A 26,757-nucleotide genomic window follows, 5' to 3' on the forward strand; every position below is an offset into this window, starting at 1 on the left:
CCCCTTCTCTCCTTCTCGTTTTTTTTTTTTTTTTTTACTCCACTTTAAAAGCCCCGACAGCACAGACACAGCAACACATTAAAAGTTTCTGTTACCAAATTAGAGAGCAATCCCATTTGTGGGTGAGAAACGGGATTCGGTGGACAATGACGGCTGAAAATGCTGTGGTGGACGGCTTCATGTAAGTAGCCTGTACATGTTAAGCTGTTTAACAAGGCAAGGCGAGCGGATATTAAAACCGTCTAAAACAGGCCATACCGCTTCCCTGTAATTCAAAAGGCTTAGTCTAATGCTTTCAGATTCAGATGCGCTGGTCTTTGTAATAGCGAAAAGAATTATAGTTTCTAACTGCAGCCGGTAAATTGCCCATATCTTCATCGTGTTGCATTATGAAGTACACAATGACACATGATTGGGATTGAACAGCAGCAGAAAGTGAGGGAGCACAGCGCTGTATAGCTGCCCTGGCAAGCGCATTGTCTCATCCTCATTGGCTGACCCACATGACCTCAGGGACAAGCTGTGCCCAGTGCACCATGGGAGAGATATTTTAGAGACAAAGGCTCTCACCAAGGATCAATTCAATATAATCTCATGTATGTATGAAATACGTATGGACCCCTCTTCTCATTAGAAGTGCATTTAAATGTCATCTTTCCAAATTACAAAAAAAAGGAGCACATTTTCTCATTCATGCTGTCCAAATTAGTCCGTGGGGCTCACAGGAATTACAGATACATTGTCAAAATTGGAATCTCTGCAATGGGCAGCCACAAAAAGCTAACTTGTCATGTGGCAAAGTTGAGGGCCCTGCCATTTGATTGTGGGTTGAAGCCCCCTGCTGTGCAACGGGACAGGCTGTCTGTGTGAACGCCCTACAAAGACCAGAGTCCTCTGGTTGGCTCCCAGGACCATCAGATTTAGCCTGGCCTGCTCCCTCTGTCAGTGTCTGACAGAGGAGCCGCAGCCTGGATGACTGGCTGGTCCACTGACTGGCTGGCAAGCTGGCTGTTAGGTTGGCTGAGAGGCTACATGACTGGCTGGGTGAATGACTGGTTGGCTAACCGGGTGGGTAGCTAGCTGGCTAGCTGGCTGCCTGGCTGGCTGGCTGACTGGCTCGTCACTGCTACTGCTGGGCTGGGTGGGTGGGGGGTGCAGACCCCATCTGGACCGGGCCGAGCCGGGCTGGGTGCCGATTGTTCATGCTAACATACGCCTGCCTCACACAGCCACACTGAACACGTGAAAAATGTGGGAATGAGAGAAGATGGCGGAAGCAAGAAAAAAAATGGGCAAAAGGAACATGAGGAGATGGAATTAAAGAGGATGTGAATGTTTGTTTTTGTTTTTGAAGAATAATGACGGAGGTGTGCTTGTCGCTTATTTGAAAAGACTGAGGGGATCTAGACTTTTTGATGAATGGGCTGCAGACAAAGAAAAGGAGTGATATGTGCCAAGTATTACAGTCACTTCCTGTAATATCATCATGCCATTACTGACAGGCAAAATGATAATAACCAAGATTACTATCAGGGAAATCCAAACCTCTCCATTGTCCATTCAAACTAGTAACATTTGCTTTTGTGGTTCCAGCCCTGCAACATTTTTTCAGCAATATAACTTCTTTACTGTTTATACAACAAAAAGAGCTTAAAAAAACAGACAGAAACCTATTAAAAGACTACAAATTAATCCATATTATGAAGCAAATACTATTTGTATGAAATATGTAATCCTTCAAAAAAATCCCTCTTTTTAAAATCACTAGTTAAATCTACTGCCAGGTCTATTATGATCATAAACTGGACCAAATACAGAATTATACAAAACAGCATAACACAGGCATTGAGGTCTGTGCACAATTTGCAGTTAAGGCAAGATCTTTTATGATTTTGGCAAAGAAATGAGTCTGTGTGGCACCCTGCTATTTAATGCGTCCTCTTTTTTTTGACATTTTCAACCCCATATTTCTTTCAGCTCATTAAGAAGGGTTTCTCTTATTTGCCCAGAGTTCTTCGGGGCAGAACGGAGGGTGGCAGTTTTCGGGCCCTGGCCACTGGACTCTTTAGGTATCTAGCTCTGCAATAATTTGAGCGTGAGCTCATCTTATCTCTGCATGCCATGCTCTGTCTTTCAGAAAACGACGACCTTTGTTCGCCAGGCTGGGCAAGACAATCTTCCCTCCTGCCCTGACAGGGCACAACTCAGAGAGCAGCAGAGAAACGAAAACCACCTCAGGTTTTATTAACAGGGCCAAGCTTGCAGCAGCAACTGCCAAAAACACAAGACAAAGGAAACCTAAAAAAAAATGAAATTGTTGCATTCAATATTTTTATGGCATTAAACAATAAAACAGATTTTAAAAAAACAGTGCTTGGTGCAAATTGACCCATTACACAATTTTGTCACATATGCAAGGCTGGCAAAAAAATATCCTAAATGTTCTACAGTTAAAAACACTGCTGTGGCTTTTAAATGAGGCCTAAAAAAATAACAGAAATCACTAAATCCAGATTTTAAGTAGGGACGTCGTTGAGAATTGTCTAATTTTGCTTATTTAACTATTTAAATACCAGTAAATAAATGATATTTTTGCTGAAGGAGTTATCTGTGTAACGCCAGAGAAGTACACCACAACCTCTCAGTGTGGCCTGTCCTTTAGCTTAAAACGGCCTTCACCCTTAGTCTCTATAATTGTCAAACAAGATAAAATTAAAACTTTCACCTTTAAAAAAAAAAAGAAACCTACCTCGGTTACCGGGTTCACCGTAGAATTCCCCCCAACACCGGTGTAACGTTAGTTTTGGCTGATAACGGCAGTCTTTCTCATGTCTCACCGGACGGCGTTGTTAACCTCTGCCCGTCTGTCTGTTGGTAACTATGTATTTTACGTTCGTTAAAATGTACAATGTGTCCCGTTTTTGGTAGTAAAACTGCTCTAAATAGTGTAGTTACCAGTTATTATTTAAATGTAATGCTCCTCTTCCCAACGGAGAGAAAACGGAGCTCGAGCTCTGCCAGCGGTCTGCTCTCTGCATTAGTCTCGCGCGGCCTACGTCAAACAAAAAGGGTCAAAATTAATACTAAAAGTCGAAATAGGATTAAAGGTGAGTGGATGTGTCGTAAAGGAGCTAATAAATAAAATCACCATAAAGTATGACCTCAGTGAAGGCTAACGCACAGATCACAGAGCAATCCCTTACATATTAAATTTGAAAAAAAGCGCTTATGCAGCTTCCCCCCTCAAGCTACTGCAGATGTATTAATAGTCTATTTAACGTTTTTGCATCTTTTAGATAAGACTATTAACACCTTTCTGCAAATTTAAAAAGGACTATTAGTTCTTGAGTGTGGGCCATATTTGCATACAATTGATTTAACAAGCGTAACTCGGGGCCTGTTTCCCCTCACTATTGTTCACAGCTCTAATAAGCAATTACCTGAGATGAATTTGTGGTATTAATAGTATGCAAGTAAATGTCAAAGGGCTGACATCCGCATAGGAAATGTGTCAGGAAAGATCAGATCGGGTCATACATTTTTTGATGCCACATCCTGCAGGGTGACGACGCATTGATCGTGAGTCAGCAGGCATTTAGTGTGTTCTGGGCTGCAGACAGGAGATTACACACACGTTTGGCTTTTTATTAATAAAGAAAAGGTCATTTATTATATTTTAATCATTATTAGTTTTAAATTGTGATTTTAACTAAAGAAACAATAAAACTTAAAAATGAATAGATAGAAATAAATCAAAGCAGAATAAAAATAAATGAACTCCAGTCTCATCAAACAGTTCTGTAACATGTCTTCTTAAAACGCTGTTAATGAGTGCACTCTATTCATTTTTAATTCATAATATAGTATAAAGAATTATTGAATTTTAACCACCAACACTATCTAAATATTACCAAATCTATAGAAACTGTGGTTTCAAGTTTGAAGCAGTTAGTTTAAAAAATAGAAATTTCTTGCACAAAGAAATTAAGATTAATTTCCAAACATTTAGGCAGTTACAACAGTGCCTTATTGAATCTATAAATTTGAAAGTAGTTATTAAACAAAGGGGCAGTATTTAATTAAGATTCCAACTCATGCATACATTCAATCAAAATTGTCATTTTTCAGTTTAATATGAAAATTCTGAACATTTTAGAGATAATGATTTTTAATTCCTATTTCCTCATACATCCATGTTAATGTATTGTATTTAATTGACGTGTGTATCAAATATGTATTAATATTACTAATCATATTAATAATAGCAGTAGTTTTATTTTACGTTATATTTGCCGGAAGAATAGGAAACATTAGGACATATTAGCCTTTTGCTATTTCAGCATTTCTTCAGAAAATCTTATTAAAAGATAAAAGTTAAACTTAATTTTAATATTTTTTTGATGCCACAAGGAAGTAACTGAAGGCCAGATTTGCTTGATGAAATTATAATTCTCTCTTACACACTCACACACACACACACACACACACACACACACACAAAAAAAAAAAAAAGCTAATGAAGGTTACAGCGTGTCAGGACGTGTCAAGGCTGGAATTTAACTTTGACATCTGCTGTGTGAAATCACATATTGACAAGTACTGTGGTGATGTAAAGGAAAGACTGCGAGAGATCTGAGCTATTTTTCCTTTGTGTGTGTGTGTGTGTGTGTGTGTGTGTGTGTGTGTATGTGTGTGTGTGTGTGTGTGTGTGTGTGTGTGTGTGTGTGTGTGTGCCCTGACAACTCGAGTTGGTCTGGAATCATTTCAGTTAAAGTTTCTTGAGCTGTTTGCGCTTCATAAATAAATATATATATATTTTTTTTTAAATCATGTCTCGTTATTCTTAACTTTACATAAAACAGGAATGTCGTGATATTTTAATGCAATGCAGGCATAAAGCCATTTCTGTCCATTCTGTTCAAAAAGAAAAAAAGGAAATAGAAGAGAGAAATAAGTGCCTTTGGATTAAACAAAGTTTCCATATTTTTATTACAAATTTGCAGGAAAAAGAAGGTGCGCAGGCCTGACTAGTGGTGAGTAACATCCTGCCATTAAGAGGTGATGGGTTAGTAACCTCACAATCCACAGGGATATAAAATAATTACAGACAAGTTGACATAAACTACCATTTCCTTGGAAACTCTCAAAAAAATCAGTGTCCTTTTTTCTCCCCCTTTCATTCACTTATTCACTTATTCAGGCCCACACACATGCATTCACACACAGACCCACATTATTCTTCTTAAAAATTTCCTCCTTAACTTCTCATCACTGCCAGTCCTTCTATTTCCATCCAGCTCGAAACCTTTTCATCCATTCATCTACTCCCTGGAAGAGGAAAAAACTTCCCCTCTTTCTTTTCCCTTTCTCCCATCGGCACAGATTGATGTTAAAAGTGTGTCTGCGCATCGTTTGTAATTACGCCTGTTTACACACTGAAGCATTACTATGTGTGAAAGTCTGGAAGCCATTTGTGGCATGAGGCTGAGAGGGAAAGACAGAGCGGGCGAGCTTTAAACAGCTCCAGAGACACAAGGACTGATAGCAAGCTGGGGCTTCTGACATGACTGCAGACCTGGGTAATATTATACTCGAATATGCTTTCACGTTTGCGCGATGGATTTGTCTGGGCAGACTGGTTTAGCCTCAAATGTAAGCACTTCAAAGATAAGATCAAGGAGCTCTTTATGATTCTTTTTTAGTATCCAAAATTTATTCAGCCAGGATTTTCTTGAGGTTGGTGTGGTTTTTCTACGACTCTCTGGCCCATCTGCATAAATTTCACCTTATACAGTTAATTATACACATAACTTTAACCGCACAAGTGAGTTATATTCCCAATTCATACACTCAAGGACTGAATTTAATTTAGACGACTTAAAAATACATTTTGTGATGATCATTGGTTAAATATATTTGGGGTTTTTTTGGCTTGGATTTGGTGAATGGAATTCAAAACTTAAACACTGCATACACCAAAATGTACTGCAGGGACTGTGTGAAACAGTATACATTTACTCCTTTTAATGCCAAACTGAATGTAAATCTTGATAACAGTGCCGTCAATTAGAAAGAATGTTTCTCTTAGGGGATGATGTTATCGTGGTATAAATAAAACTGGGCAAAATTATGGATTTCAAACTGAATTAGGAGATTCTGGCGCTGCATGTTGCAAACAATGATTTAATAAAACCATTTCAACATGTGGCTGCGGCTAGATGGGCTAGTATAGGATTACATGCATGCTAAGTGAATGCATATAGACTACTGCATGTGTACCGTGAGTGTGTTTACATTATGAGGATTCTGTAGCGTCACCATGGCAAATACACACTCAAACACACACACACACACACACACACACACACACACACACACACTGATGGTGTGGCATTTTCCGACAGGACGCCGCAGTAAAACTGAGACTACAGCATTTCCCCTGGACAAGGGCAGCCATTCCTGATAAGGTCAAGTAGGCAGTGTGATACTTCGAGTGCGTGTGTGTGTGAGAGAGACGGGTGATAGAGTGCGGCAGCTTTCTGCTTACAAGGAAGGAGAGTCTCACACTTTCTGTCTCACTCCTAACCGAAGCTGCACACACCTACAGTGTTCCAGTCGGCACATGCCAGCGGCACACAGTGGCTACCATGCCCTGCCTACAGCTGCAGCGAGGGCTTTGAACCTCATGGTTAGCAAATACAGCAGGAATCAAGCAGATAATGAAACCCGATATCCCCTCCCTTCCATGCCCTGCTCCAACAGCAGCCAAGGCCTGCTTCTCCTCACACAAGAGATGCACTATTGAGAGACTTTTCTCTCGCACTCTTTCGCTCCCCCTCATTCTTTTATTCCTCCCTGGTCCTCGTTCTGCCAGTCGGCAAGGCGAGATGCCAACCTCTCCCCAAAGCCGGGCAGAGTGCCCTCACCCTTTATGCAAATGCTTTACCACTTGCCCAACTAACACATTCATTCTTTGCCCCCCCACCAAAAAAAAAAACATCACCTAACTCATCCATTCTTTCTTTTATTTCCTTCACCTCTTACTCTGCAGTCTTTCTCTCCCTCTAACACTTTTCCCTCTCCTGTACTCCATAGTGTTGTTGCACTTCAACGATCCCTCTACAAACTGCTTACGCTCTCTCCACCTCGAATGCCACCCATCTCCTAGCATCTCTCCCTCCGCTCCTCCTTGCTCCTTTCATCGCGCAAGCCCCTCTCCCCTCCTTTTCCTCGCTGCCTCTCTCTCACACAGCTTGACTCACCCAGACTCAAACTTGTGCACTCATTCCTCGGCCATTGCCAGACAGGCAAGTGCAGAAACTCCCTTCACCCTCTCTCTCTCTCTCTCTCTCCCCTTTTCTCCCATCTCTTTCTCTCTCTCTCTCACTCAGCCACTCATGCCCTGCTACTTCCCTTAAAGGGAAAGTATCTCGTCTATAAATGAGACTTTTTTTATTTACCTGCTGCACTTTGTATAACCATTATATAATCTGTCAGTGTTTAGTTTTAAATATATAATTTGCAGGAAGCCAGTTGGCACATTTATCCATCCCACCTTCACTGTGAGTTTTTTCCCTATTTTTGCGTGATTGATTGCTTCCTTGATTGTCGAGCAGGGCATTAGTGGAACACTCATGAAAAAAAAATACTAGAGTTAGAGTGGTTGAAATGCATGTAAGGCCAAGTTTATATGGTTTAACAGCGGCCAATTTTTAAAAATATTTCTGAAAAGTACGGCAGGACATGTAATGTTCCAAATCAACATGGCAGCAAAAAGCTAATTCATGAGCAGTGGGTGAAACACTGCTGATTCCAATCTCACTGATTGGAGAATTATTAACCATGAGATGAGATTCTGCAACACTTGGCTTTTTGAAACCCCTTTAAAAACTTACTGTCACAACTTGTCACTCTGTGGTTGTCAAGATGCAAACACAGCTGCTTTCTAAGTTCCTAAAAAATGTGACATTTGTGGGGACACAGGCTGAAATAATGACAGGGATTTGATACTCAAAATTACTTTTGGTTGTTGTGTATTTTGATCACGTTAATTTAACATACATTTAATCTCCGTATATCTCAGTCAAAGTGTGATCGGTTGTAATCTGTTACTTCATAAAACCCCCTAAAAAAAAATAAAAGCAAGTGCTCAAAACAGAACATTGCAGCCTCACCGCCGCAATTTATCATTTACAATTATAACGCTGCAAATGTTTGTGGCATGCTACTTTGTAGTCAGGCAACCAACCCTTTTACATTAGCATCCTATTTCTGCATCAGTGAGCTCCCTATCAGGAACACTGAAGCTTGCGGATTTAATGCTGCTTATCATGTGAGCTGGAGTTTGGCCTGTGCTGAGCTGGCGCTGTGAGGGTTAAATGGTGCCCGCTCCCTGTGGCATGATATGAGCTGGGCCTTTGCCTGTGCACTCTGCCTTGTCTGTGCCGAGTTGGTAGTGTTAGGGGTTAAGAGTGGGTGGCTGCTCCAAGTGGCTTCCTATGCGACTCTGATCCCATTAGGGTTAAAAGGTGTCTGTTCCAAATGGCTTCCTGAGAGCCGGGTCTTAATCTCTGCTATGCTTGACGGAGTTTGGGTTAGAGCGAGACAGGGCTCTTGATACGGCGGCGGGTTAGCGCCTGACTCTGAGCTGGCAGTGTGAGGGTTAAAGGTCGCTCTGCCCATTTTGAGTGGCATTCCCTGTAGGGCAAGCACCATGCCAGGCCGGAAGAAACAGAGGGTGCACACAAACACATGCGAGGCGAGAAACAAAGAGCCCTCACAACCACACACACACACATACAAACACATGAGGACACGTGCACACAAATCATTTTGAAACTTTTATCCTCTCAAACCAGCGCTTTCCTTTTTTAAAAGATGCATCCTCCAACAAAGCAGAGGGGAGGACAGGCAGACACACGGTGCAGACGGGCGCCTCTGGGCGAGTGTGTGTGCAGTTATCTCCTCTGTGACCACGCTCGCTGACTTCCCCAGCCTAAACTACCACCTCGCACAGACCTCAGGAGCACCACAGCACCACAGGCAGACAGCCATAAGTACATGTCCTCAGAGGGGACATAAAATGGAGGAAACCCACCTCGATAAAAAGGCAGCTCACAAACAGGCATGGGAGAGAAAATGAGGTGGGATGTGAAAAAATGCTGTCTCACTGATCCAAGCTTTGAGGTAGATTAATGTTGAATTTTTAACAGTGATGGGTGTGTTTTTTTATTTATCAGTAAACGAGAACATGTGTAAGAGAAAATAACTCTACTATGCAATGCATAACTTAAATAGAACAGCATATGCTTTTTACGTTACAATATATGGTGTTATTGTATTTTATAAAGGCCCTCAGTTACTTTGAAATCCCTCGCAATTGTGCCCATAGACGGAATAACACGCGTGTGAAATATAACATACGTGTGACCAATCTTCCTCTCTTCAGTATACTGCCCGGCTTTACTTTTGTCCCATTGAAGAGAGAAAATAAAAGCATTTCTTAACCGCAAAAAATATTATACTCTCATGCCATGTTATTTTGCAGCGAACAGTACAGTGTTTATCAACTCTCAGTGGAACTGGTCCTGTATGAAATACCAGTCAGTCTCCATTTATAAACATGTGATTGTATGAAAAGATAGTATCATAGAAAAGTGAGCCAGAAGGAGAGAGCTGGACTGAAAGCAGCGAGAGCTGCCACGTCAGATGCTGCTGAGGCTTCTTGGCTGTCAGGCCTGAAACAGACAGACACACACACACACACACGCACACACACACACACACACACACACACAGTGTAGACACACAAATGCAGTATGGCCTGCACACGCACGGATCCACACATTCACTCGATTGCACAAACACAGACTCATTCACACACACACACACACACACACACACACACACACACAAAAAAAAAAAAAAACAGGGTTTGCCTTTGCAGTGCTGTTTAGGGAGCTGGAGTCATCAGCCAAGCCTGACACCCCTGCTCAGTGTAGCCATCACCACTGTCTCTCTGTGAGTCAACATGGATGGAGCCGCTCCATCAACAACACACACAGGCCCTAATAATAAAACCAGCAAATCCCTCACTCCAGAGTGCCTGCCACACGCCAGAGAGGGCCTGCCCCTGGTCTCATCATTTCCTGTTAGGATCGCTACTGGATTTACACTTATCATTTGATCACGCTCTATGAGCATTTAAAAATGTTATTTACCAAATACAGTGTTTGAATTACACTTATCTAAGCTGTGACAACCAAAGTGTGACACTACACACTGTAAGCACTAGTATGCAAAACATTTATATACTCCCATGCACAAAGAGGACATTTCTGTTTGAAAGAATCACATATAGGGAAATGTTGTGGGCAATATTCAAGCTCTTTGGCTGCCCAAAGAAAATCAGATGCAAAATAGGATTTGGCCGCATCTTTATTTAGGCTAGCGTTCCAGTTCCTGGAGAAATTGCATTATTGAATACAACAACGCCATTGTTTCAGCAAATTTTAGAGGGGCTTTATATATTTCCAGAGAGGAAAATCAAAACGGGAACACCGTTTTTCAATGTGAAGGGGAGAGAGGGCTCTTGTGTAGAGATTTGATTCTCCAGATAGCATTTGGCACCATTTGCCTCCTCTAAGTACTGTAATATGGTTATGATACATTAGCATTCCTTCACATCAGCAAAGAAACCCAATATGTGTATATCAAACGTTTTAGGGCAGAAAAAAAGCAGGGGGAGAGAAAGGGAAGGGAGAGAGGAGGGTGGAAGTCTGGAAGATGGAGAGTCAGGTAAAGGATTAGCATTAAGAGGCCACTGGGAGTAAAAAAGTTGCCCGACGAGCAGCATTCCAACGGACAAAGCCTGCCGAATGGTGAAACTGTTTTAGATAGCGCGCTGTTCTCAGGAGAGGCAGACAGGGAGTTAGTAAAGTGGCTTTTAAGCTCACCAAATCCAACATATCCCAGATAAGACTGTGGCTCTTCCTGAGGGAGCGAAAGAGAGAAGTAGCGGAGGGGGCTGGAAAGAATGAGGTAAAATGGAGAAAGAAGTAAAAGACGTATTGAGACAGAGAAAGAGTGGGGAGAGTTGAGGGATGGGGAGAGAGTGAGATAGAGAAAAGTAGGCGAAGATAAGCAAACAATAAAAAAAAGTGAAAGAAAGAGGGGGGTTTGGAGAAAGAGAGGAGAAAAAAAGATAGGAATGAAGTGTAAGGAAAGTGGGAGCATATTTTCAGATGGGAACACATGTGAGCTTTGGTGTTGGGTGATCCCGTCTCATACGGTGCAGCGAATGAACCCGGAGACACTGAGCAGCCCTGCCTGCCTCTCCAGCAGAATTTTATCACCTGCGTGAAAGAATACACACAGACCAGCCTCATCAATCTCTGCTCGGCTCTGTCGCAGACCTGTGCAGGTCTTTAATGTACTCTTTAGTGGCAATGTTGTGATTTGGATTCTGTTTGGGCAACAAAAGGCATAATGTAGAGGAGCTGAAATCACCTTAATCACAGAGGCAGGGGTGTAGGTTTTGTTTGAACATTGGATTGGACACATATGAATCAACGGGTTTGTGGTCCACCCCCAGAAAAACATTATTTGCTGCCTTCTGGTGTATTGTTATGCATACACTTTTGACCTCTCTGCATCAAGTTATGGGGGAAATGTCTTTAATTTATTTAAAATAAAAGCCCTCTGCTACTTTTCTACACCTATGCCCAGGAGGACAGTAGTGTGGAAACACTGTGTCTCAAGCGTTACCGACTTTCTTTTTTTCCAATTTTTCCATTTTCTGTCTGAAAGAGGTAAAAACACAGGACAGCACATACAAAAACAGACTAAAGCATGTGCATTGTGCAAAGGTGTAGATTTTTGGGGGGTGACACGTATTTAGAATGTGCAAATTTGTGCCCCTTTAACACCAACATGACAGTAGCAGAGGGATTTTATTTTGATCAAATTAAAACCATTTAAGCCACAAATGGTCTCAGAAAAGAAACAAATTGTTTCATAAAAATTCACCAGAATGCAGGAAAATAAGTCAAAATTTTCACACGGTGGATTCCCAAATCCCCCGTTTCATATGTGTCCCCTTCAAACATTAAAACGACACCTACACCCTTGTTTCAGTGAACCATATACATGTGCATAAATATTCAGACCTGTTGCAATCACCTTAGTTAGACTTGCCTGTATAGCTGCCTCTATAATCTAAATTATTTTTCTCTTTCATGTGGGTATTCAGCTTCTGCGTTGGCACACTGTTGACTGCCTGAGACGTGCGTGCGCATGAAGCGACAGGAGACAGGTGCACACCCACAGGCCAGAGAGCAGAGAGTCAACAAACAAGGGTCAGTTTTTAATCATCCCTAGTTTGTTTATTTAGCGGTGGTCAGGTTTTCACTTATAAACCTCCCAAACTCCATTGCAAAAATTCCTCCTTTTAGACTCCAGAGAGAACATTCAAACAGTATTAATTCCTCTTGCTGGGAAAAGGGACGGCCTTTTCCCGGAGCAATCCATAACATCTGAATATAAAAATAAATACGAAGAGCGGGCGCGCTCTTAACCCCAAAGTGAAGAGGGAAAAAACCTGCCGGGAAGTTTGAGGACGGTGTGTGTTTTTCCTCTCTGCGTAGTCACTCTTGCTGTGTTGCACTCCACTACCATATTTTCTCTCAATTTCTTTCTTTCTTTTTTTTTTTAAATCAATCTCTTTATTAAGCCTCCCCTTTCTGTCTTCTTTATCTTCACCCTCTGTCTCTCTCCCTCCCTCTCTCTCTCTGCTGGACGCCCCTGTGCCAGTTAACTCACCACAAGCCAGAGGGAGGACCGCAAGAATGCTTAAATCAGCATAATTAGGCCTGTGTGTACTTTAAACACACACGTTTCCCCCAAGCCTGGACCCCTGCCACCCGTACACCGCTGTGTACGCAGCCACGGCCCGTCTCTTTGAGTCAATAAACACAAACATATCAGCAGTCAGCCTCACACACGTTCACACACACACACACACACACACACACAAATACATACATGAGGTGAAAAATGATGCTGTATCCTTCTCCCACCAAACTTTCTACTGAAGCTACCTCCCTCATACAGCTGTCACCCCCCCCCCCACACACACACACACACACACACACACGGCCCAAACCACCATCACCACACTAACACAGTTTGACCTCTCACACCGAGGGGGAGGAAAGTAAATTTAATGTAGGGGCTCTGTGCTGAAAAGTTGCACCTTTGTTGAATTTTTTTTTTTTCCATACGCAAGCCGGTTAAAATTAAGCCTGCGCATGCACTAAAACAATGGCAGGGGATCGCATTTGCGGTTTTGTCCCACACACACACATCTGTATGTGTTTTAGGTTTCACTGGTGCATTAACAAACAACTGCCTTACAGCGAATCCAGGGTGCCCGGCTGCATATGGGGATTATCAGTAGTCATTACAGACCATTTAATAATAATCAGCACCATCAAAAACGAATCAGTCCAAGCATGTGATATTTGGATGGCTGATATCACTGGCTGAGTGGATTATATTAGTGAAGATGAGAACTGATTAAACTGTATTTGGCATTTCATCTCACTGGAATTATCACACACTGTGACCAGCACTTTGACCCACAAAAAAGTAGAGACAATACTCTACTTTTTTGTGGGTCAAAGTGCTGCTCAGTGTGTGAGTTTATCATCGTGTGAGATAAGAGCAATTACAGATGACACGTGAACTTACAGCGTCAAAACACTTACAAAACAAAAAAAACTTTAAAAAGTCAGTGACTAAGGCCTACTATAAAGGCATCCAATAAAAACATTACACTCCCACCCTCAGGAGCTCAAAAACACAGCTCCCGAAGAAGCTTCAGGTGCAGACAGACACTGCGCGAGGCCCGCACATGCACAAACGCGGCACCAAACACATTGAAACAAGAAAATTAGGTGAAAACGCAAACGAGTAGAGGAGTGCCGGAACATGAAAGGCCCCGGTAGCCGCTCAGCCTGCGGCCTTGTACATTCATTTCCATTCTAAAGATATGCGAAGAGAACAAGTATCTCCAGTAAGTGAATATCACTTCTGCCACTGGCTTTGGAAGCACAGCCATGTTGCCATGGAGTTTTATATGTCATTAAAGCAAAACATTTTTAACATCGCCCGCCTCAAAAACAGATAAATTTTATATGGCCTCAGCTTACTTTCCTCTTGGCGTAGCACTCCAGAAAGTGATCAGAACGCCATGTCTGCTTAGGAAAATATTTTCTCAGCAGCATTTGATCAAAGTGGTGTGATACTGTTTAGATGAGGGTGCACACTGAAAACTAGCCACAAAGAAGCCACTCTGTGTGTCTCTCCCTCTGTCTATTTGTCCGTCTGTCCTGTCTCACAAACACAGAGGCATGAACACACCAATGCTGTGTTTGTGCACTCACACAGCTGTGGATCTTGCGCAGGGTTCAACCAAGGTAAAGATATGGTATATTACGCAATGGCTTATAGATTTTTCCACCCCTGGCAAGCTGCCAGCGCTCTCAACAGGAGAGAGAGAGAGCAAGAGCAAGAGAGAAAGAGAGACAGAGAGAGACAGAGAGACAGAGAGAGAGAGAGAGAGAGAGAGAGAGAGAGAGGATCAGAGAGCAGCACACTGTGTTCCACAAAGTCTGACTCACTAACTGGATTCACTGGCTGCCTCGCTGGGACTGCAGGCCTCTATGACCAGTAGTTACACTGAGGAAACAAGGCTGAACAAAAGCATGTGAGTGTGTGTGTGTGTGTGTGTGTGTGTGTGTGTGTGTGTGTGTGTGTGTGTGTGTGTTACTTGATAATACCAGGAGTAAAGATTGCTGGTGCTTTTGTGTCAGAAATCAAATACATTTATTAGGTCTGGTGGATATTTCAGCTATCCCTCGTACCATTCCGGCAATGTGGACTGCTGCTGCTCTATATTGGTCTGCGTCTGCCTCTGCCACACACACGCACACACACACACACACACACAGTGCAGGCAAAAAATAAATGACCTTAGGTAGTAGCTCAACACAGTGTGGTGTCGTGGCTATACAGTCTACTCTGCAGTAGATGTATTTCCATAAACTACACTTAAAAGACAGTGGTGCACCCAGACATTTTTCATAGGGGTGACCAGATGGAGCCACTGAAAATCTTGACGTGGCACACCAAAACCAAAAGCCAAGTGAATTTAAGGAATGTATATGCTGTTGAAGTATATGGGCTAGTTTAAACCCAAAATCAGAGTTAAGAAATCACATATATAATATACGTAATATAGTTAATATTACTACAGTGGTTAACAGTAAGCTGTGTTTGCACTGATTGATACTGTTGACTGTTTTCCTTAGACAAATATGCAGCTTTAGTTTGGAGGAGTAAATTGATTGTAAGGAACAAAACATTTACTGGGAAAAATTCCTCTCAAGTTTAGGGGAGACTCATGGGTACCCATTGAACCCATTTTCATCCAGATATCTTGAGTTGAGAGTTCAAGGGACCCCTTTAAAAATGACCATGCCAGTTGTTCCCTTGCCATAATTTAACGTAACTTTGAAGCGCTATTTAGCCGCCTTCCAAAAAGTGAATTTGTTTTACCCAGGATATCGAAGAAATGGCTGCCCTTACTCTGCATCTGATTGGCTTACCCTAATATTATTTCCCTTACCCTAACCAGTTCCACTCCTCTGGCCTAAATCTTATCAATCCAACCAGTGAAGGCGAAGAGTACTTGCCAATCATAGGGAGATTAGGGCAGGTCATGCCCTCATTATCCTAGGATTCACAAATTTGCTTCCCGACAAGCTGCCATGGTTGGTACCAACAGATGCCTAAGGTTGACTTGTTTCACAAGATAACACTACCTTGCTTAAAAAAAATCAGTGTGTGACAGCTGTCAAAGACAATAAGAAGGACAGGCAATTGTATTGGGTGGACCATGGCCCCCCTGGCCCCCCTTCAGGGTGCCACTGTTTAAAAATATGGTAAAAATATCAAGAAAAGTTAAGCTTAACACAAGGAACAGTCAGCTACCGCTAAGCCATTTTTTATCCTAAAAGGTGAAATATTTAATGATTTAATGCTCCATATTTTGAAGCAGCATGGAAACACATTTGACAAAGCAAAACAGTCATAAGACTCCAATGTTGTACTGCGAAATTGCACAAATAAATGCCTTTGACGTGAACAACAAAAACTCTAATGTGCATGCATGACAGACATTTCATTGGAGACTACTTCCAAAATGAGACTTGGAAGAGTCAGCAAGAGCAGCTCAATCTGTTTTGAATCAGACGCTCGCCTGTCAGGATGATCAATCCGACTGTTTTCTTGATTTACTTACCCAGTACGTGACATGCATATGTTAATGAAACTTGCGTTCCTCATATCAGTCCTGTCCATATTCTCCCGCCCGGATTAAGAAGGCAGACATACTGTTCACACGCAAGGCATAGAGATGCATTCACAGAGCCGATTTGGCCTAGATCTTGCACACCGAGGTTTCCCCTACTCTTTTAATTGGGCCCTTGATGCTCGACATAGGGTGTACTTCCTCTAATTAGCTATATCTATAGCGTATGGGAGGGTGTATGAATGCATGCATGTGTAAAATCCTCTTTTGAGCAACTCCAAACTAACTAAGAGCTTTAATTTCACGCTAGGCTGCATTGTCCCATTCAGTGGGGTTACCCCCACAAAAAAGCCTCTGAGAAAATCAAAAAGAGCGAAAAACACACCAACGGGCGACAGAGGAGGGGGATGGAGAAAGACAGAGGGAGAGGGAGAGACAAACAACAACAACAACAACTGAGGCTCATCCTTGAACAATGTAGATCTCTCACTAACCGTTACTTCTCTTTTAAAGGGAGCTAATTGAGGAGGAGGAGGGGGCGGAGGAAGAGGAGTGGGATGAAGGTGAAGGGGAGTCTGTCCCAAGCAGCTGCAAGAAGAACGCAGTGCTTTGGCTCTTGTATCTTCTCATCCCTCGATTCCTTGCGGGTCCCTTACGTTTCCACTGTCTGATCATCGCTTGCTGGCAAACTGAACTCTTTTCGCAGTAAATGACTGCAAACTAGTTGTTGCACCTTTGATTCTGAAACCTGAGAAAAAATAATAGCAGTCTTGCACGGGGATGATATGCAATTATCACCTAATTCTAACCCCACTGCCAAAAAATAAAATTACATGTGGTAGTGAGCTTTGCAACAACAAAAGCTCTGCAGAATAATTGCATATATTTAGATTTGGAGCACTTTCTACTCTCATGGCAAAAGCTGGCAAAGGCCAAACTGAGAAAGATGTTCTGAGTATCAGCACACTGAAGTGATTCTGACTCTGCTGCCTCCGCCACATGTCCGTCTATCTGTCTATAACATACGTGAGTGTTCAGTCTGATTTCAGATGAGCATGTGTGTGTTTGTGCCCGCACGTACATGTGTGTACCGTATGGCTCGGGAAACAACTATATCACAGACCAACATAAGACCGCTATAGGCGCTGCCTGCTTCCACTGGCCACAGATCAGCCTAAACCTAATCCACACTAGGAGGCAGGGGACAGGGGGGGGGGGGTTACACATATTCCCACGGACATAGACATATCGGACACACACACACACATGCCCATCCATCCAGGGGACAACCACCTATTACCCTGTTGTGCCAACTGCCTCGGTTAAGCATGATAAATCCATTTTCTCTAGGCGGTCAGGAAGACTGCACAGATAAGGGATGAGCGGAGCAGCGCAGTGCTGGATTTAACTCACCTCCAAGTCAGATTCACACACAAACACACGCACAGATTCAGAGGAGAATGGTCTGAAAGCAATCTCAGGGCTCAGGGCCTTATACGGGCTCTTCAACAGCAATTTCTTTCAATGCTTCTAACAAAAGCTAATATTTTCATTTGTGCACACTCTGGGAAAACACAATGCTCAATCTGTGAATTAAAAATATTTGAACCAGAGGTCAACTTAATTTAGACTTATTTAAAAAAAAAAAAACTCAAGAGTCAACACATCCTTCACACAAATACATTTCTATCTCTATCCATGTAATCTAAATTTATTCAGACACTGTTTTAACTGACATGGACATGTTGTGCCATTTCCCTCTTCCTTGCACTCCTTCCTCCATCCCATCCCTCTGTCCCTGCCTACCAGCTCTCACTCTGGGCCAAGCAGTGTAAGGTGGACCTGGTCTGCCTCCAGCAGAAAGGATGAATAAGTAAAAAGAACACAATGTACCCCTGGGTTCTGCCTGCAACCCACTGCCGGCCTGCCCGCCTGCTTGCCTGTCGTCCTGGCACAGTTGGCAGGCCACTTTTTACTCTGCCTACCGTCCACTACAGCAAACCTATTCTCCGCTGCCCTGTGCTGTGCCTACCAACTAGCTCTGTGTGAGCAGGATTAGTGTGCATGTGTGTGTGTGTGTGTGTGTGTGTGTGTGTGTGTGTGTGTGTGTGTGTGTGTGTGTGGTGCAAAGTGATGCTGGCAAGGCTTTGGTATGTTACCAGATCATGCAGGCCCACCTCGGCTTACACCAGCATTGCCGCCGTCACCGTCCGGTTCCAGTGTAACCAGAACCGAAGGCTGACGCAGGAGAGCCATCGGCCCAAAACGGGGCAGGAATAAGAAACACACACACCTACTGTACAAAAACACACACACATTCACAGCTGAAGGCCTGGTGTGGACATAGGCCTTGAATGTGAGTTTTAATGAACAGACCAATAAATGAAAGATAAAACAAAACCAAATTTGACCTAAAGAAATCTGTGTTTAATTTAGAAGATATGTCAGATAATAGATAGGAACTGCCTGCGTGGGCCCACACATATTGCCACACAGACTTTACGCTCCTCCATATGCACTGATTCACAAACAGCGTTTTGTTGAGATTATAAGTGCCTTTATCTCCATCACCAAAGATAATGACTACAAAATCTCCCCATTTTCTTCTGTTGCTACTGCTTTATGGCATGGCTACAGTATGTATGGCTTTCACTGCATGCTTTCAAGTGCTTTGCCAATCTGCACGGCTGAGTGAATTTCAAGGACTCATTTGATCTCCAAATCTAAAAAGAAAAAAAAAAGAAAAAAAAAAAGAAAACTTTAGAACTGCAAATAATTGGACTTAAAGCTGCGGATGAGCAAGAATCGAGCAAGCAAATAAAACTTTCTTTTGCGTGTGATCTGCGCGGGAAAACAGTTAAACTATCTCCCGCACAGTGTTAAACATCTCTCGAGTTCGCAGCAGAGCTTTTTTTCCTAAAAAAAAGTTGGCAAGTTGTGAGATGTGCTGTATATTAAGCGGTCCACATCTCATTTGGATAAGCGGGATTTAACTGGAGTCTGAAATAATTGATTTCAAAACGCAGCACATAAAAGTTTTAATTAACGACGCCTCGGCGACCTTCAAACCGCATTAAAACTTTATGCAAATGCATTTCCGGCACATGGATGTGAGACAATGCCACGTAACCCGTAAAAAAAAAAAATACCAACCTCCCGGTGCTGTTTGGCAAGTGCGTGTGCACCACTTTTTGGCTGATCGGGTCCGTCACCTACCAGGCCATTCCAGCAAAGCTTTTATCAGCATTAATAATACATTGTAGATTGTTTACACCAGTTTTGCATGTTTTCTGTGATTTGTGAATTATTTACACGACTGGAATCGAAGAGCACAGCCTTAATGCACAACTGTGGATACAAGTATGCACGTCAGTATAATTGTAAATGTGTGTGCCTGGGTGTGGGCGCACACGCACACACGCGCGCGCGCGCGCGCACATAAAGAAACAATCCCGCTGTAACAAACCACAGATCATTAAAACAGGCGATTAAAGTGAATAAAAGGCGGATGTTGGAGCCAAATCTAAATTACAGGTGTGAAACAGAGATGCGTCACGTGTCCCCGCAAGTAGGAAGCAAGTTTTTCAAGTGAATTTCTTTGACTGCTGTAATATCATTCAGCTGCGTTAATATCCTCCAAAACGCGCGATGGAGATATGAGAGAATGCAAACAAATCAGCTGCGCTTGATATCCATCAACAGGACCGGGAGACGCAATAACAGCAGCCTAAGCAGATCAATATGTATCGCGCATATGGGCAGCACGCGTCCATGCGGCGCTCGTGCGAGAGGATCTGCTGCCAATTAATTTTAATTAATGGAAAGAAAGAGGAAACTCGATGCGGACCTCTGCCTCATACCACCAGGCTTGGAAAATTATCTGTGCTAAATATGCAGTAGGGCTTGTTGGACTTATTTTACGGAGCAAATCAAATAGACTATTGATTAGAAAAATGTCTCCCTCACTGTTCAGAACTCACAGACGCCAGAAAAAAAGTCAAGAGGGAATAAAAAGGAACAGAAATGGGGGGGAAAAGGCAAAAGTTTTAAGCGATGTAAATGATTCTGGTGCAGCCGCGGCTTCTGACCTTGTTACAGTAGGCAAATTAAAAAAGAAGCACTTGAGCAGTGTTGTTCTCTTGTTTCTGAAAACTAGTCTATATAAAATCAGAGAAAAAAACATAGTGAGGTTTGGTCAGGAGGCCTGAAATAACACTGAGAAGGAATCCTGCATGTTTTCCACGGAGCTCGTCAAATCTGTTTAAGGAACGGAGTACATTCCCAGCTCCATCACGTGGCATTTAGGTCTAGTATAATGTCAAAAAATATTCAGTGAAAAAAAAAAGAATTTTATAATATTCCAGAGAAAAGAGCGTAACTCTGTAAAGGAGAAGAGGGCGGCAGGCCGTGACCTCCCTGCAACACTGAAACATCACAGGCCTGAAGCTAAACAGCTGGGGCTTCTTCATTCAAAAATCACATCACAGTGTAAATGAATGCGTAAAAATTATAATGCATAAACCTGATAATTCCGTGACTTGCACTATAACTATAAGACGCTATAACTCTTACCTGAGGGTAGCTCTTGATCTCAGAAGAAAACTCTACCTTTAGTAAAATATTGCTCTTCAAAGGTCGTATTCAACTTTATCTTTAAAAGGAGCTAAGTGGTAAAATAGTGACGCATTCAACTGACTTTTAAACCCGGTGTTTGATGTGATAAACCGGGCGGCGGGAGAGAGAGACGCGGACCTGCGGTGGCCTTAAGCTGCAGCTCGGGGCGCCTGCAGCTCTCATCTGTTAACTCTGCAGTGACTGCACTAAATGTCTGCAGTGTGTGTGAACTGACGCTTTAACCGATCACTTTAAATATGAACTTAAAAATGGCACAAAAAGACCAAAGCTGCAAGAAATACAAAAAAGGTCATTTATGAGTTGACCTTTGCTGTTGGGAGGTATTAGTTTAATGTTCAGGGGAAAAAAATGTACACACTAAAACAAGATGTACTCAGCACATGCAGAAAATCCTTACTGCGATGAGGAAATAAACAACAATCCTGGAGAAATCTCACTCCGAGGAAAAACAGATTAAAGGATAAGCTGGCCCAGTATTTTCATGTGGTAGACATTACTCATTTAAAGAGTATTTCTAGTAATAAATATAATATATCTAAAGTGTGATTCCAGTCTTTGAGCTGATGTATGTATTTTTAAAGAGAGTTATTTCTGTGTGGAGGTAGAAATGCGCACACGGGAATGAGGCCGTAAAGGTCAAAACTGACTCTTATTACTGTGCATTTAATTACAAAAACCACCAACTACATATTCAAAAAAGGATAGAAAATATATTTTATCACATTGATTCAGGACAAGTAAAATAAAAACTAACATTTTTTTTTTCACCTGCATACAGCTTCTAACTGAAACGTCACCCCAAACGGCCTTTGAAATTGCGCACAAGATAAAGCGAGTTTCCCTCTGAGTGACCAGTGAGGGAAAAGTTCCACTTCTATTCTCTCTTTAATGTGATAATGTAATATCTGTGTCATTAACATAAATTACATTTAGCAGCTGTATTGCTTCTCTGAAGGTCAAATGCATTTTGTGATTAATCAAACTGCAACCATGCGGCCCGGACTCTCCACACAACACACGCCCACCCTCCCCTCTGTCACCTTCAGGGTGCATCAAAAAACTAAGTTTTATTTTAAAAGTATGAGCTGCTGAAGTGGATTCAACTAAAAGAAGGACAGTTATTAATGCGGTGACCCTAAAGGCCCCCGGCGCCGACCGCGGCTGAGGACCGACAGACCTCCGTTAACAGCCGCAAGTCAGAAGCCCTCCCTCGCATGAAAAAAAATAAAGTGTCCCACAACTCCACGAGCCACATTAAAACCCGCATCGTGCTTTATTACAATTGTCGATGAATCCGATTAATGCCTGAGGGTGGCTGTAATTAGTCACCAACTGTCAGGGCACCGAGCCCTTCTTCCCCTTTCTCCAACCTCCGTTTTATATAAAATAGATTTGGGAGAAGCGCCATTTTCTCTCCAAACCATGCGCAATGAGACGCACAAGAAAAGCCCGTTGGAGGAGTGCCATTAAAAAAAGAAAAGGGGGAGAGAGGGAGCGCGAGAGAGAGGGAGAGAGAGAGAGAGGTTAAACACTATCGGGGAAAAGAGGGGAGAGCTGGAAAAAAAGGTCCTTAAAACGCAACAAATGACAAGCAGCAGCAGCAGCAGCACGGCACGACAACACTACACTGTACAGTAGAAACAAACCGGAGGCGCACCGTACCGGAAAAAAAGCAAGCAAGAGCAGCATGGAAAAACGGCGAGTTTTGTCATACCTGTGTCAAGCAGTAAGGGGAGTACATGGTTGTGTCTAGAGATGAAAATTGGAGTTGTTGATAATAAAGTTGGATGGAGGTTCGCTGCGGTGCCGCATTGCAAAGCCGCTGTGGCTCAGTCCAGGCTGTAACCCCGCCTCACTCACAGTGAAAGCTCCGCAATAACTTTAGGGGAAAGTTTCTGCTGCTCTCTCTCCCTCCCTCCCTCCCTCCCTCCCTCTGTCTCTCTAACTCGCCCTCTCTCTCTCCCTCCCCGCTTCTCTTTCGGATCGACACAAAACCGACGCTATTTTAAATTATCATCGACTTTTTTAATAGTCAAAAAAAAGGAATCAGTGCTTCGCTGAAAGCCCAGAGAGGAATCGCACGAGACTCGGTATCCCTACAGTGCTTTAGGGGCTTAGTGCGCATGTGGTGCTCAGTGGCGAGTTCACTCATTCACCTCGTCGCGTTTGATGCTATTTAATTACATTTCGGTGGAATATCTGTAATATTTGTATAATGCTAACAGCTGGACGTGAAGTTCTGCAGATGATCCGTATCTACCCGCTTAAAACGATCACAAAGTTGATTTATTTTATTTTGCGAGGTTGTTTTATGCTTTCTTTCTCTTGCAACAGACATTTGGTCATCATTTTGCCGCGTTTTTACTTAATATGGTGTTGATATGACAAATAATATCCAATTCAGATTTCGAGCAGAAATCTATCTATCTATCTATCTATCTATCTATCTATCTATCTATCTATCTATCTATCTAGGGATGCAAAGGACATGCCCCCCCTCAATATTTAGAAAATGAGCATTTGTCTTCACCATTTAAAACATAGATTACTTTTATTTTGAAAAATAGATTATCAATTCATGCAGAAAAGGCACACACTGGTGTGTAAAAAAATCCCCAGAATACAGGAAATGAAGTGTTTGATGCTCAAAATTATCTAGTGGAGGACCCTCCAACCCCCTATTTCCTAAGTGCAACGCCCAATGATGAAATAAAAATCTACGCCCTAAAAAAAATCATTTTGTAGGTAGATAGTTAGATTAAATGATAGATAAATAAGAACACCAAAGCTCCCGTTTAGATAAATTAAACAGAGTCATTTAACATTTCTGCCTCACAACTTTCAGTTTGTCTTTGTTGCTTAGTTAACAGGGACTTTATGATAAATAACTTATTGCTTATACTGTTATTTCTTCGTGTGGTATGTATTTAATATTCCAGAGACCTTGTGACATTGTTATGCTTGTTTGACTTTTTGTTATAAATCAGTCTTAAAAATGCCCTCAGCACTGAGTACAGAGCAAACACAAATGATTGAGGACGGAGATTTCCTCAAAAGTGTCTATTTTCAACTTCCATATCCTTTTGCTGCTGCACAAAAAGCAGAAGCAAGCCCAAGCGGGACCAAAATAGAAGCAAAAGGTTTGAAATTTACAACTCAGATTTCGCTGTCAGCCCGTCAGCTGGACGGGTGACACAGAGCTTTCCGCACACAGTAAACTCATTCAAGTGTCTTAAGTGGAAGGGGCCCCCGTATTCTTAACTTGAGTATTTGTTACTGTGAATCTGAAAAGTGTGTGATGTAGAAAGAGTCCGAGGCAGCTCAAACATTAGCTCAAACATTGGCTAAACTTATTTGTGATGGCGGGATTCGAGGCCCAACTCTGTCAGCTTCACTTTGGCTGAGGAGGCTTGTAGCTGTGCAGTTTGGAGCGAAAAACTCCTCTTCTAAAATATATAAACAACACCGCATTCTATATATAAAGTAGCATTCTGAATATAGCGGGCCTCCTTAAATGCCCTCAAGGAGCTAAGTCCAAAATTATAACAGCAAGTTATAAATTTACTGTGAAAGATTTGTGATTTATTCGGCAGGATACCCCTCACATTCCAGTTTTTCTCCTTTTGAATCAAGTCATATCCTGGTGCGCTGTATATGTATATGGAGACAAAAGATACCTGGACTTGGACGAAGTGGTCTAAACCAGTTTCATTGTGACTCCTATTGTATGGAAGCGATACACTCTGTTTCTAATCAGGCTTGGCTTTATCCTTGCCCGCTCCCTGCTCCTCAGCCTAATCAAACTCATATATGCAGGCAGAGTGCCTGCAATTATACATAAGCCCCTGCCTTGTGCATGTGTGTGAGTGAGAGTGTTTGGAAGTCTGTGTGTGTGAATACAATTCCGCATGTGCGTTTGTCTGTGAGTCTTACACAACGTGTGTATGTGTGTGTGTGTGCGTGCAAGGGTGCGGTTTCGGGGGGTTGAAGTCACCCCCGCGCTCGTATGCCAAGTTTTTCAGGGGGATATGAAGCTGTGCAGCTTTACGAGACCTCAGCCTATGTAGGATACTTAGACACTCACACCACAGACACACATGCACATAATGTACACTATATACACACATATACAACCACAAATGTCTTGCGGTCAAAGATACGCTGGCATGAGCAACCAGAGAGTGAATTAGATTCAGCAAAAGGAGAAAAAAAATGCAAAATAAAAGTGCAAGAAAGTGAAGCATATTGAGGTGTAGTCTATTCCTTTCCCATAGTCTCTCCTCTTTCCAAACCACACCCCACCACGGCACAGGCCCAAACCCCAAAGCCTTTGTGTGCTCCCTCGCTTTCCCTCTTTTTCTTTCTGTCCACCCCTTTTTTCTATTTCTTAGCAGCTCTTTTTAGTGACCTTATTCCCCTTTTTTCAATCTTATAATCTCTTGCTGTTCCCTCTCTCTTTCTGCCGTCTTAATCACACACACTGTCCCTTTCGTCCGTCTGACTTTAGTGGTCGTCTTTGTCTCTGGCTGCGGTCTGGGCCGAGACATCCATCTCAGTATTCAACACGGGCAACTTGGCTGTAACAAACTATAGCAACCACAGGAGTTACAAAACACTGGTGCTAAAGCTTTTCCTTCCAAAACACTTTCTCTCTCTCTGCCCGCGATCAAACAGTCCTGTCCGTCCATCACCTTTGAGAGCCCCTCGAGCGCTCAGGGCTCTCGTGGTTTCGGAGACTCCGTTTGCCATTAAAAAGCACACGAGAAAACCATATGGTGTGTCTAAAGTTAGCATGTTGTGGTCTCCCATTGACACGCGGCACTACCCATATACTTGCTGTTTACCATCGCCTGTGGCTAGGCCATTAAATATTGAAAGTGATGTAGCATACTGATACTGCCATTAGCATGCTAAATGTGTGAGACAGGTGGTTGAGGCCGCCTTTCAAAAGGCAAGGAAATATGTGAACGGAAAATGTGTGTAACTGTACCGTTTACTACGCCGTACAGTGTAAATATTGTTTGAGTAAGCTGTTTATGTGTGCTCTGGGAGGGAGCACGCCAGTCAAATGCATACAGGCATATGCAGTCAGAAAGAAATGGCTGACTGGCCGTTATGGCTAACAAGCATATCATACACAGTGTGGATCCCAGAGACTCTTTGGATCTGTTTGCAATCTGAGTGTGTGTGCAGAGCAATGTGTTCCGCCTGCTGCTTTTTATGTGTTTACTGTGTGCAAAGGCTGCATATGCGTTTTGCCTCCGACCGGTTTGGATTACGGCGTTTCGACCACGTTTGCGTTCAACAGGAAGCAAACGTACAGATTTATTTTTGTCGTCTGATGTCATTTCTTAATTTGAGCGGTAAATTCAACATGTCAGATTACAGTGCGCAGGCCAAAGGGGCACTTTTCCAAGCAGTCAAACAGTTGTCTGTAAACCTGAAAGTCGACGTGATGTTTTTACAAATATAATAAAATAACCACATGCAGGCAGAGGTGTAGGTTTCAGGAGGTTGCAAGGGACACGTCCCTCTCAGTATCTAGAACATAAGTGTTTGTCTACCCAAATAAAACATTAAAGTCGCAAAGGCCTTTAATTTTGACAAAGTTTAAGACATTTACACCATAAACTGATGCAGACAAGGCACAGATTGGTGCAGAAAAAAGTCACTAGAATGCTGAAAATTATGTGTTTGATGCTCACAAATTTGATAGACAAATGTGTCCCCCCAAAAACCAAAACAAAACC

At 42.5% G+C, this 26,757-nt stretch overlaps 1 protein-coding gene and 1 long non-coding RNA gene across 12 annotated transcripts in view; one reads left to right on the forward strand and one right to left on the reverse strand.

Annotated features, from left to right (window-relative positions):
• The window catches only part of nfixa (nuclear factor I/Xa), a 119,060-nt gene that overhangs the window by 83,453 nt on the left and 8,850 nt on the right, over positions 1-26,757 (reverse strand). The window contains exon 1 of one of the 11 annotated variants that reach the window (XM_042484809.2): positions 22,722-22,880. The exons of the other annotated variants lie outside the window; for them this stretch is intronic. Within the exon in view, the coding sequence (XP_042340743.1) occupies positions 22,722-22,748 (27 nt within the window). The 5' untranslated portion in view covers positions 22,749-22,880. Of the gene's footprint in view, positions 1-22,721; positions 22,881-26,757 lie in introns of those variants that run through there. 11 annotated transcript variants of the gene reach the window in all.
• LOC148189903 (uncharacterized) lies at positions 13,125-17,095 on the forward strand. The gene is made up of 2 exons (XR_015776201.1): positions 13,125-14,767; positions 16,886-17,095. It is a non-coding gene; the product is annotated as an uncharacterized LOC148189903 (long non-coding RNA).

Source organism: Plectropomus leopardus, chromosome 3 (genome assembly GCF_026936395.1).
Source record: "Plectropomus leopardus strain MGB_pleo_1.0 chromosome 3, ASM2693639v1, whole genome shotgun sequence".
Classification (NCBI taxonomy): domain Eukaryota; kingdom Metazoa; phylum Chordata; class Actinopteri; order Perciformes; family Serranidae; genus Plectropomus; species Plectropomus leopardus.